Source organism: Myotis myotis, unplaced genomic scaffold (genome assembly GCF_014108235.1).
Source record: "Myotis myotis isolate mMyoMyo1 unplaced genomic scaffold, mMyoMyo1.p scaffold_m19_p_8, whole genome shotgun sequence".
Taxonomy (NCBI): domain Eukaryota; kingdom Metazoa; phylum Chordata; class Mammalia; order Chiroptera; family Vespertilionidae; genus Myotis; species Myotis myotis.
Window position 1 is genome coordinate 2,758,786 of NW_023416390.1, and position 10,531 is coordinate 2,769,316.

Here is a 10,531-nt window from a genome sequence, read left to right on the forward strand (position 1 = left end):
GATGGCCTCATAGACGGTGCCATGTGCTTTGTATTCAGTCCCATCAAAGGCACTTATCCCTGGGTCAGCAGGTGACAGCCTGATCTCCCACCTTAAGTTCCCTGTCAACCTTTCCATCTAATGTTTCATCCATTGGTTATTCTCTTGGAACTAATTTTATTACAGATTCTATTTTATTTTTTTAATATATTTTTATTGATTTCAAGAAAGGAAGGGGGGGAGAGAGAGAGAGAGACATCAATGATAAGAGAATCATTGATCAGCTGCCTCATGCACGCCCCCCACTGGGGATTGATCCTGCAACCCAGGCATGTGCCCTTGACCAAAATCAAATTGGGACCCTTCAGTCCTCAGACCAACGCTCCATCCACTGAGCCAAACCAGGGAGTTTCTTTTTTACATACTATAGAGCACATTATTTTCTGTAAAAATGAATAACTAATCACATTAATATTTCCCTTTTTTATACTTAATATTTCTTTTTTAGTGTGACATAGGTAGAAGAGAATCACAGGTACATCAAAGGAGATAAAAACCTGAAATGGAAAGATAATTAGAATTTGTTCTCTAGGACACATCCGCAGATAATTCTTTCAGACCTCTAAGAATAAATAAAAAATTACTTATAAAATATATTAAAACCTCTGTGTTAAAGGCCCTGTACCAGAAGGAAAAAGAAATGGGGCCGAACATTTGTAAACTGTCTTTTATAATTAAGGCTACAATTACCACATTAACTGAAATCCAGCATCTCTCATAGTATAGATTGGCTTAGGACTGTCAAAAGAAGAATCAGAAAAAGAGTGAATGCAGCCTTAAGCTGAATTAAAACAGTTCAAATATCTGATACTTTTCTCTTTATTTCCTTAAAAAGAGCTAGGGTGTATCTGGAGTTTTCTGAAATGTGACGTCCCCATTACAGTTAATAATGTAAGTTTTTCAGAACTGAGCTATGGACAGGGTCATTTGGGGTTGGGCTGTTTTCTCACTAGAATTCTCCTGAGGGCAGTGTAGCTTCTCTCTGAAGGGAGCAATTTAGAGAGCTGTAAAACAGAGTAATGTTTCATCCATTGGTTATTCTCAACAATGTCTAATGTTTACTGAGCACTTACTTATGAAAGAGCTTTACTACGCCCTTTGCTTTCATGATCTTCATACCTGATGAGAGAGGTACTATCATCCTTATTTTATAGGTGGGGAAACTGAGACATAGAACTGTTAAGTAACTTACCCAGGCTCACATGGCTAATAAATAAATAGTTGGATCCAAGCGTCCAATCTAGACAGTAACTGTAGAGCCTGCACCATTTGTTGCTGTGCTATATCATCACCATCTCTGGCTCTCAGATTGGTTTTCTGAATCTTGGTTAGACCAGAGAGAGCACGTCTGATATGAAGCCAGAGTTTTCCACTCTGTGACATCTGTCATAGCCAGTGGGGTCCTTTGCCTTTCAGAGATGATAAGCAAAAAATCATCTATTCATTTACTTTTTCAAGGGTTCAGGGCTGTAATGAATAAATAGCAGCTTAAAATCTTATACAGAAACATAGAACAGAGCCCTGCACACCTAAGACAGTATCTATCACTTGCTAGGCACTCAAGTATTCATTGACTGAATGGGAAAATGGTAACCTCTCACACGTCAACCCCAGCAGACACTTTATTGTAATAACATGTTTGAGCACTGTGATTGAGCCTATAACCAACAGGAAAGGCTAATTTGTGCCCTAGAGCATCTTTGGCTACCTCAGAATTTTGCCTAAAGCCAATACCACTCATACGCCACCGCTAGCAAACATGCCATGGCTGAAGGAAGCTCTCCCAGGCTCCGAATTACTGAATTTATAAGTTCCTGGGAGAAAGATATATATGCTTATCTTTTTATTATTGACTAACAATTGGAAATTATGTAGGCTGTACCACTTGAGTAACTTGGCAATATATTATGTGTCTGTTTAAAGGTATAAATGGCATTTATAGGTATAGTTTTCATTTGTATTATATTGAGGGAGCACACTTTTTTATTTTACATTTTATTTATAACATCGTAGAAGATAGGAACTGTCTTTTATATGTATTCTTCCTCCTTCTGTACGTTATATGTGGTAGGTCTTCTATAAAATATTAACAGAAATGTAAAAAAGTAAACTTCCTTACAGAGTTGCTGATGCCTTTGTATTTTGGTTACTAATAACACTTTTTTTTTTTAATATATTTTATTGATTTTCTACAGAGAGGAAGGGAGAGAGATAGAGTTAGAAACATCGATGAGAGAGAAACATCGATCAGCTGCCTCCTGCACATCTCCCATTGGGGATGTGCCCGCAACCCAGGTACATGCCCCTGACCGGAATCGAACCCGGGACCCTTCAGTCCGCAGGCCGACGCTCTATCCACTGAGCCAAACCGGTTTCGGCGCTAATAACACTTTTTAAAAGGCCTTTAGATTAACTATTTTCCATAAAATTTTAAATTTTATTTTACATATTTAATAAATTAAAGGACCATTATTTCTTTTTCAGTCTTTTTAATGGATCTCATTATTTAGAGATTTTATATAAAATGACAGCAGGTGACCAAAGCTACAGTGGATCAACTTACCTGTCCGATCCTCGTCTTACAGCAAATGGTTTCAAGATAAAATTGATACCAGGTATGATGATGTGGTTTAATATTTCCTCTCTTGGAAAAATAAATCTTGTTCCAGGAGACACATTTGGGTTTCATAATTTAGAGATATCATGGTGTATTTTTGTCTCACTAAAAGTACGTCAGTCACGTAAAAACAGCCATATTTCAGACATGTCACATCTGTCTGAAATAAGCAGGTTTGGTATCTCTTTCATTCTGTTGGCTTGAATTGCATTTCCATAACTAATCAAGTAGTTCTAATTTTTGCCATTCTTTGTCACAGGATTCAAATTCCTGCTCTGTCTAACTAGTTATTAAATGCTCATTCAGGTGGTAAAACAGGTAAATATGTAGCCCCTGGTGTAACCTAACAAAAACGGGCCTCCTGCTTTTTCTTAAATCATTCTGGTGCTTTCTTTGCAGTTACGTGTAACACCAGCCCTCTTGCTATTTGGAGAGTGGCTGATTGGATCCCCTGGCTTTACTAAGGCTGTGTGATAGCACTCCTCGTTGCTATGGAAATTCACTGGTGGGGAGGAAAAAAGGCTCCTTCAGGCTTGGAGACTTCAGTTTTTCCTGGCTGGCCCTTTCTCTGTTCTTTCATTGTTTCCGGACTTCACCGCCTTCTGCCCTAGCTTCCTAAATTGGCAGCAGGGCTCACAAAGGCACCACCAAGAGTGATAATACTGTTCCTTCTTCCACCCACGCCTAAACTTGTGACCAAAGTGTAGAAAAACAAGTTCAGTCAAAACAGTGTTGACGATTTTTAAAGGAATGTTTTACTGAGATCTCAAAAGAAAATAAGTGAAAACAATGTACAAAACCATGAAATTGGGTTTAAGCTGAAAATACTTTGGTGTTCTGAACTTTAATTTTACTTGGCTTTTTCAGTTTTAAGGATACCTACCCTAAACTTCTTACCTACTCACTGCCTCCGTCTTGGATAGTTAGATTTGGAGTAGAGTGTCTAAATTCCAACTCTGCCATTTAAACACTGTTTATGGGAAAGTGAGTTAGCCTAGATATTTCTTCATCAATAACAACTAGTAATTATTGAATATTCTTAATATTAAATGTATTAATTTATTATTCTAATAGCCCTATGAAGTAGGCTCTATTGCTGTCCCCATTTTATAGGTGGTAACATCAAAGCACAGAGAAGTTAAGTTTGCTTAGCGGTTCGCAGAGGTAGAACCAGGATTTGAACCCATGTAATCTATCTTTTAGAGCCTGGCTCTTAATGAATTTGTTATATTGCTTCCCTATTAAAATTGAGATATTTACATCATGAAGTAGTGAGTAACTAAACAAAGTACTTGCATGATCAGTTAGCATAGTGTGTAGCAATGGATTGATAGGTGTTCAAATACTCTCTTTTCTTCCCGTCCTTTGGAGTCATTTCTTTTACTCCTTCTAGAAATCTTCAGGACCCTGGCACATTTTTAATTTATTTGCAGTGTGAAACAAGGTGTGTGTGTGTGTAGCAAGATATTTTTTCTTGACTTAATCTAATTTCCTAATTAACTCTTTGGTGTTGGTGGCTGGTGCCATTTTTTTCTCGAAAGATGTCATCACAGCCATTTTTTTTTAAATTAGGGTAACTGCTCTATCTATTCCAAGAGCATGTTTATTTTTGAGCTACCCAGTGAGTTTCTGACAGATGCTGTCAGCTCTTAGCTTGTAGATAGTGTTTTTTAAGTCTGACTGAATGCCAGTACTTTTTGCATGGCATCAAAGGTGTAAAAATTACTAAGACAGTCATCTGCAAACTGACTTGATTTGTTTGGAATTAACAGATTATCATGAGCATATCTTGTCAATAACAGATCAAATTAAAAACCTTCATGTTTTCTTTCTTAATTTTTTGGTTATTTTTCTTTATTAATTTTTATGCCATGTTTCTTAAAGCCCATTTCTTTTTCTTTAGTGAGAGTTTTGTTGTATTGGACTTAACTTTGGATCAACAATTTGCAAGTTTTTACAAAACATCTTTGGATCCAGGCAGTGAAAGATAGGAAGAATACATCTGACTTTGAGGGAAAAGATTCTGAATGTGACCCTAAAAACTTTGCTTATTAATGGCATCGTTTTTTGTTCTGCATCATTAAGAATTCCATATTTTAGAAAGTGAAAACTTGTCAAACCACTTATTAATTTGGAGTATTTTCCCTGAAAATTGGGAAGCATTTCACAGAATTTTATGGAAATGTCTTGAAAGTTTATAGTTACATGGTTCCAGATATCTAAGTTTTTTATATCTGAATTTTGCAAGCACAGAGATTAAAATATTGCTCAGTTTCCTCATCTGTTGCCAAATGCTTTTTATCCATGTCCATAAGTCATTCTCTGAAATGTGTAGTTTTTCAGAGCAAATATAGTTGGCATTAGACTTTTCAATCCAATCATATTAGTAACAAGTCTCTTGACTGATATTTTTGTAAATTCCATATCGATATATATGTAAGAAGATGTGAACTAGAATATTCTGCTACCTCCTCTTTGCCTGTCTAACCCCTGATTCAAGTCCCATTTAAGTTCCCCTGGTTGCTCAAACTCTCATTTTGTCTCCATTCACTGAAGTCCGTATTTTATCACTTACTGGCTGATCTTACATGTGCTTATTCTAGTTGTCAGTTGTTTCCCAGGAAGAGCATTTGGGTGCTGCTCTGCCTAGTGTGCCACTTGCATTGCATCTGCCGTCCACGTCAAGGCCTGGTCTAACTGAGAACAGACTAGGGCTAGGATCATCGCCATATCAGGGTCTGAAACTCTTCAAGCTACACCACTCCTCTTTTTTGTTTTTGTCCATCCATTTACAGCTCATTTATACCACTTTCCAACTTTGGACTGTCGCATTTTCTTTACTTCAAAGTAACATTCTATGGACTTCAATGTTAAGAATACTGTTACACAGATATAGCCAAAGAAAACAAGTCTGCTATTTTCCAAAACTATAACATGCATTCTAATGCAAAATTTGATGCTTTGGAATGAATATATGCTATTATGAATATTTTACCTAGTTTTATATTCAATGATATAGCTAGTTTTTAGTTTTATTTTAATCATTAAATTATTTAGAATAGCTTAAATAATAGATAACATGTCAGTTTATACATTGTCCTAGTAAAATATATTGAATAAACATTAGCATTTCATTTCCTCAAATTACTAATCTATAATAATAAAAGCATAATATGCTAATTAGACTGGATGTCCTTCTGGACAAAGCCGGGGCTGCGAGGGAAGCCCAGGTCCCAGGTGACCGCCGGCGACCGGAGGGTAAGCCCGGGTCCTGGGTACCAGAGGGAAGCTGGTGCTGACAGCCAGAGGAAGGAAGGCCTACTCTTGCATGAATTTTGTGCATCGGGCCTCTAGTATATTAATAAGCTACTCACTATGATGGTAACCATTTTGCAACATATGTTTATCAAATCAATACTTTATATACCTTACACTTATATAATGTTATGTCAGTTATATTTCAGTAAAGCTGGAAAAAAATTCCAGCTGTATTTTTATAATTTGTAAGTTAAAATAATCATTGAAATAATCCACGTCTTTAAGTTAGATATTAAACCAGTAGGCTTGAACTTGAACAGCAGCAGTTGTTAAAACACTTAGAGCAGTATTTATTTTAATAAATATCATGGGACTCCATTTTCTCTCTAAAGAAAGAAATCTTCTAAACAAATGCAGGGAACAGAACAGCAGTCATTGAGATTAAATGATATAACGCTCATGTGGTTTCTACAAACACATATGACTTACTGGGAATGTGAAATCCTGTGGGAAATTATTATTTGTTCTCCCAACTAAGGAACAAAACTTTGTCCTGACTATATTACATTCTATGAAGGTTCACTACATACTCAAACAGTGGTTTTGTTTTTAATAGGTATTTTCTGGAATATAATTTAAACACAACCAAACTAATGATAAATATGGTATTTTTTTGGTGTTCTTTTTTTCTTCTAGGAGTTTCCATTGCTGAAAACTACTTAGAAATAGAGGGAATGGCTAACTGTCTTCCGTTCTATGGCGTGATGGATTTAAAAGAAATTCTTAATGCTATAGTCAACAAAAATGCAAAAGAAGTTTATGAATGTAGACCTCGCAAAGTGATAAGTTATTTAGAGGTATGCATTATTCAGTTATGTTGGCTAAGGTTTTAAGATACTTAACTGTTCCTTAATAAAATAATAAATGGTTTTAAAATAGTAAAGTTTCTATAAGGTTTATTATTGTTTGCAAGAGGGAAATACTATTAAAAAAAAAAAAGAAAACTCCTTTAAAATAAACTGGTTGTGGTAAACTGTTGTGGATTCTTACTATAACGTTATTCCTAGAGTACATACTGAGGAAGAGCCTTATGCACGAGACTTTTTGTAGTGAAGTTCTTTTTGTTGTTTTTGTTTTTTTAGAAAGGATTCAAAATTGCTCCATCAAAATACCAAATACTTGTGTAAAAAGAACTGTAATGTGATTTTCAAGAGCAAAAGAGGAGAAAGGAAATGAAAGAGGTAGATTATTAAGTAAATGGAAATTGTAGTTTTCTAGCACAAAACTAGAGATAGGCAGCAGTGGGCTTAAAAAATAAACTCAAAAGTAATAGAGGGTAAGGGTGGGGAATGGGAGACATCTACAATACTATCAACAATAAAAAAATATGTTGTAAGAGAGGGTGGAGGAAGATTATAAACTTTTAAATGTCCAAATTTAATAGTGGTGGGAAAACAATAGTAATTGTCTCTATTTGAGCCTTTATCCCTCAAGGTTGACTGGTATTATTTTTAAAGTGAACCTTATCTTTAGTAAAGTTTATTTTCTCCCTTAAAAAAAAAAAAGGAGCTGTTTTTGTTTTAGACTATTACCCTGGTCTGCCCATTGCATTCTGAGGGCCAGGCTTCCTCAGCAGGGAAGTCCACTTTCACCTTTTCTGAAGATTGTATGAAAGCATTCTGAGTCCTTCAGGAGCTTTGTCTTGTGGGATTTCCCAGCCCACACGGGCAATTCAACACGGCCAGTTTCTAGGGATAGAAAAGGAGTGTGTGTGTGAAGGAGTTGTGGGTCATGATTGTGCATTGAAGAACCATTTGGGAAGAAATAAGATTTCAGAAATAATGGAAGTATTTGGGATTAGATACAAATATTTTTACTGTTATTATACCTACCATTATATTAAGGTGTGATTCTTAAAGGAAGATAGTCTAGGATAAAAGAGAACGCCTATCAGAACCACAACCACAGGAATGCTTCATTTATGGTCAGGTTGAATTAGGTGAAACGGATAAAGATACTATAGTAAAACCAAGAGGAGGGTTCAAGGGAAGAAAGAAATGTAAATATTAATATCACAACCTTCATAGGGTAGTAGTTGCTGAAGACCAGTAGGTGTGGCTGCTAAATGGAAGTGATAGCCCTGAAGAGAGCCACAGGGGAAATAGGCTGAAAGATGTGTGTCATGGTGGAAACTGGGCAGCAAGCCAGAGGTGGTGAAAGGAAGAGAAGAGGTGTTAGCGTGATTGCACTGAATTGGTAGAAAACATTGACTATGAAAGGTAGGAGAGCAGATGTTCCAAAAGAGGCAGGAAGGAAGATGCAGCATGATATAAACTTTAGAAAGGAGAAACCGTCCTCTGAATCAGGAGCAGAAGAGGGGAGGGAAAGCGAATGTAAAATATTTTGAGGTAAATTGAGAGAAGTCATGTATGATTCATGTGGTAAAGGACTAGGAGAGTTATCTGCTGCGAGTGAAGGGGCTGGAGAGGCACTGGGGATCTGGAAATAGTGGAAAAGGTAAGAAAATAAGAGCTGTCGGCCCTCTATGAGGAGGTTGATTAGAGAAGAATACGATTTTCAGGTGGCATTGAGGCCTCATAAGAGCTAACATTGGTATTGGATCCAGCCAGTCTTGTCATTGTCCAGCAGTGCTTGGCAGAATTTATCCAGACGTGGAGAGGAGCAGCATGGCTGGTAGAAGAACAAGAGGGTATGTGAAGGAATTTGAGCACGCTATAATACAAGAAACCATTTTAGGTGTGAGACAGATACAAAGATTAATGACATTCTACTGGGAATCGGCGTTAGATTTTAGCTGGAGTCTAAAGGGAATGCAGGAAGCTAGACACAGTGTCCTTTATTTCTTACTCACTAGGCATACCTTATGTAGGAAGATGACAGAAGGGTGCTTGCTAGTGGACCAGGAGAATAAGGAGGGATTGTAGAGGTTAAAGGTCAAAGTGAAGACAAAGAATAGGTTTAGTTGGGATAAAGGAGTAGGATGGTTGGGAGTATAATAGGAGAGGCTGTGTGGTTAGAATAAGGTTAGGATTTAAAATCTTCGAAGTACAATTTTTTTTTTTTTAATCTTAAAAGAAGCCAGCTTTACTAATACCATTTTATCCCCAAACTCTCAGTCTTCACATCATTACCATATCAAAAATGCGGGCATGGTCCTCAATTCTGCACCCTCGTAACCAGTTCCTCAGTGAGTCTTGACTACCTCCAGCTCATGGCAGGAGCCTTTACACCTCCCTCCATGTCCACTACAGTCACTAGGACTGCAGAGATTGCCTCAAACCATGCTTCCTTCAGACAGGAGCCAGATGTGAATTGTAAAAGCAATGCCAGGCTCTTGCTTAAAAGCCCTCTGGTTATTTCCCTGTGCGTTAAGATGAAAACCCACATTGCTCACCCGTCTTCAAGGGTGATGTGCCCCTTGCTTCCCTCCCTGTCTTGTTCCTCTCTCCCCTTTAGTAACGAGGCCGCACTTACACGGGTGACTTGATTCTGTTGTTCCCTCTGCCTAAGTGCTTTTTTTTACCCATGATACTTGCATCCTGGGTCCTTGTTTAAATTGAAGTTTAAATGTCACCCCACCTCAAGAAAGCTTTTCCTAACCACACAATTACTTTCTATCATGTTGCTCAGTTTAATTCTGTACATATTACTGCAGTTTTCTTTGTCTTTTCTCTGTTTTCTGTTTCTTTGAACTAGAATGTAAATTTCACAAGAGCCGGGATCTTGTTTGTCTTGTTCTCTGCTGTATTCCTATAACCTACAAAAATGACTAGCACATAATTGGTGTTTAATAAATATTGTTGAACAAATGAATAATAAAAAATATATAATCAGTTTTCTGTCTTCCTTCTTGCCAGGAAGAACATATTTCTGCTTCCGGTATCTCACAGTAAAAATTGATGGCTCTCTTCACAGGGAGAAGCGGTGCGTCTATCTCGACAATTACCCATGTACTTACCAAAGGAGGACATCCAAGACATCATCTACAGAATGAAGCACCAGTTTGGAAATGAAATTAAAGGGTGTGTTCATGGTCGCCCATTTTTTCATCATTTAACTCATCTTCCAGAAGCTACATGATTAAACATATTTAAGAAAATTAGTTACTGTTGAAATTGATTTGGTCATAAATAATATGAATCAGTGTTTGAACTATCTCTGAACAGTGTTCATTGGTTCACTTATTTTAAGTGAAGATTTACTGGCTTATTTGTATATTGAAAACTTTTAAACTGTAGAAAACTTAAATAAACTAATATAGACTATTCATTTTATTTTGAAGAACCAGCCTTTATAATAATTGGTTGTAAGCAACAAAATTGAAAATACACAGTATTCTTGGGTGGTGAATTTTCTACCCAATATATTCAATGAACTGTGTCTCCAAAGTTAATATATGGAAGTCCTAACCCGCATGTGATGGTGTTTGAAGAGGTAATTAGGTTTAGATGAAGTCATGAGGGTGGGGCCATCACCGTGGCATTATTACCCTTAGAAGAAGAGCCGCCAGAGAGTTGGCTTGTTCTCCTTTCTCCCTCCCAGCACCCCGCCCCCAGTGTGAGGTTATGGAGAGAAGGTCGCCTTCATCAGAAACCA

The 10,531-nt window shown here is 37.1% G+C and overlaps 1 protein-coding gene across 19 annotated transcripts in view; it reads left to right on the forward strand.

Moving 5' to 3' along the window:
* The window catches only part of PMS1 (PMS1 homolog 1, mismatch repair system component), a 65,983-nt gene extending 55,774 nt beyond the window's left edge, over positions 1-10,209 (forward strand). For 7 of the 19 annotated variants that reach the window (XM_036318924.1, XM_036318926.1, XM_036318928.1 and 4 more), the window contains 3 exons: positions 2,524-2,654; positions 6,611-6,771; positions 9,851-10,209. In XM_036318924.1, the coding sequence (XP_036174817.1) occupies positions 2,524-2,654; positions 6,611-6,771; positions 9,851-10,015 (457 nt within the window). In that variant the 3' untranslated portion in view covers positions 10,016-10,209. Of the gene's footprint in view, positions 1-874; positions 931-2,523; positions 2,656-6,610; positions 6,772-9,792 lie in introns of those variants that run through there. The other 12 variants (XM_036318932.1, XM_036318939.1, XM_036318935.1 and 9 more) reach the window with 10 other exon arrangements.
* The last annotated feature ends 322 nt before the right edge of the window (positions 10,210-10,531 follow it).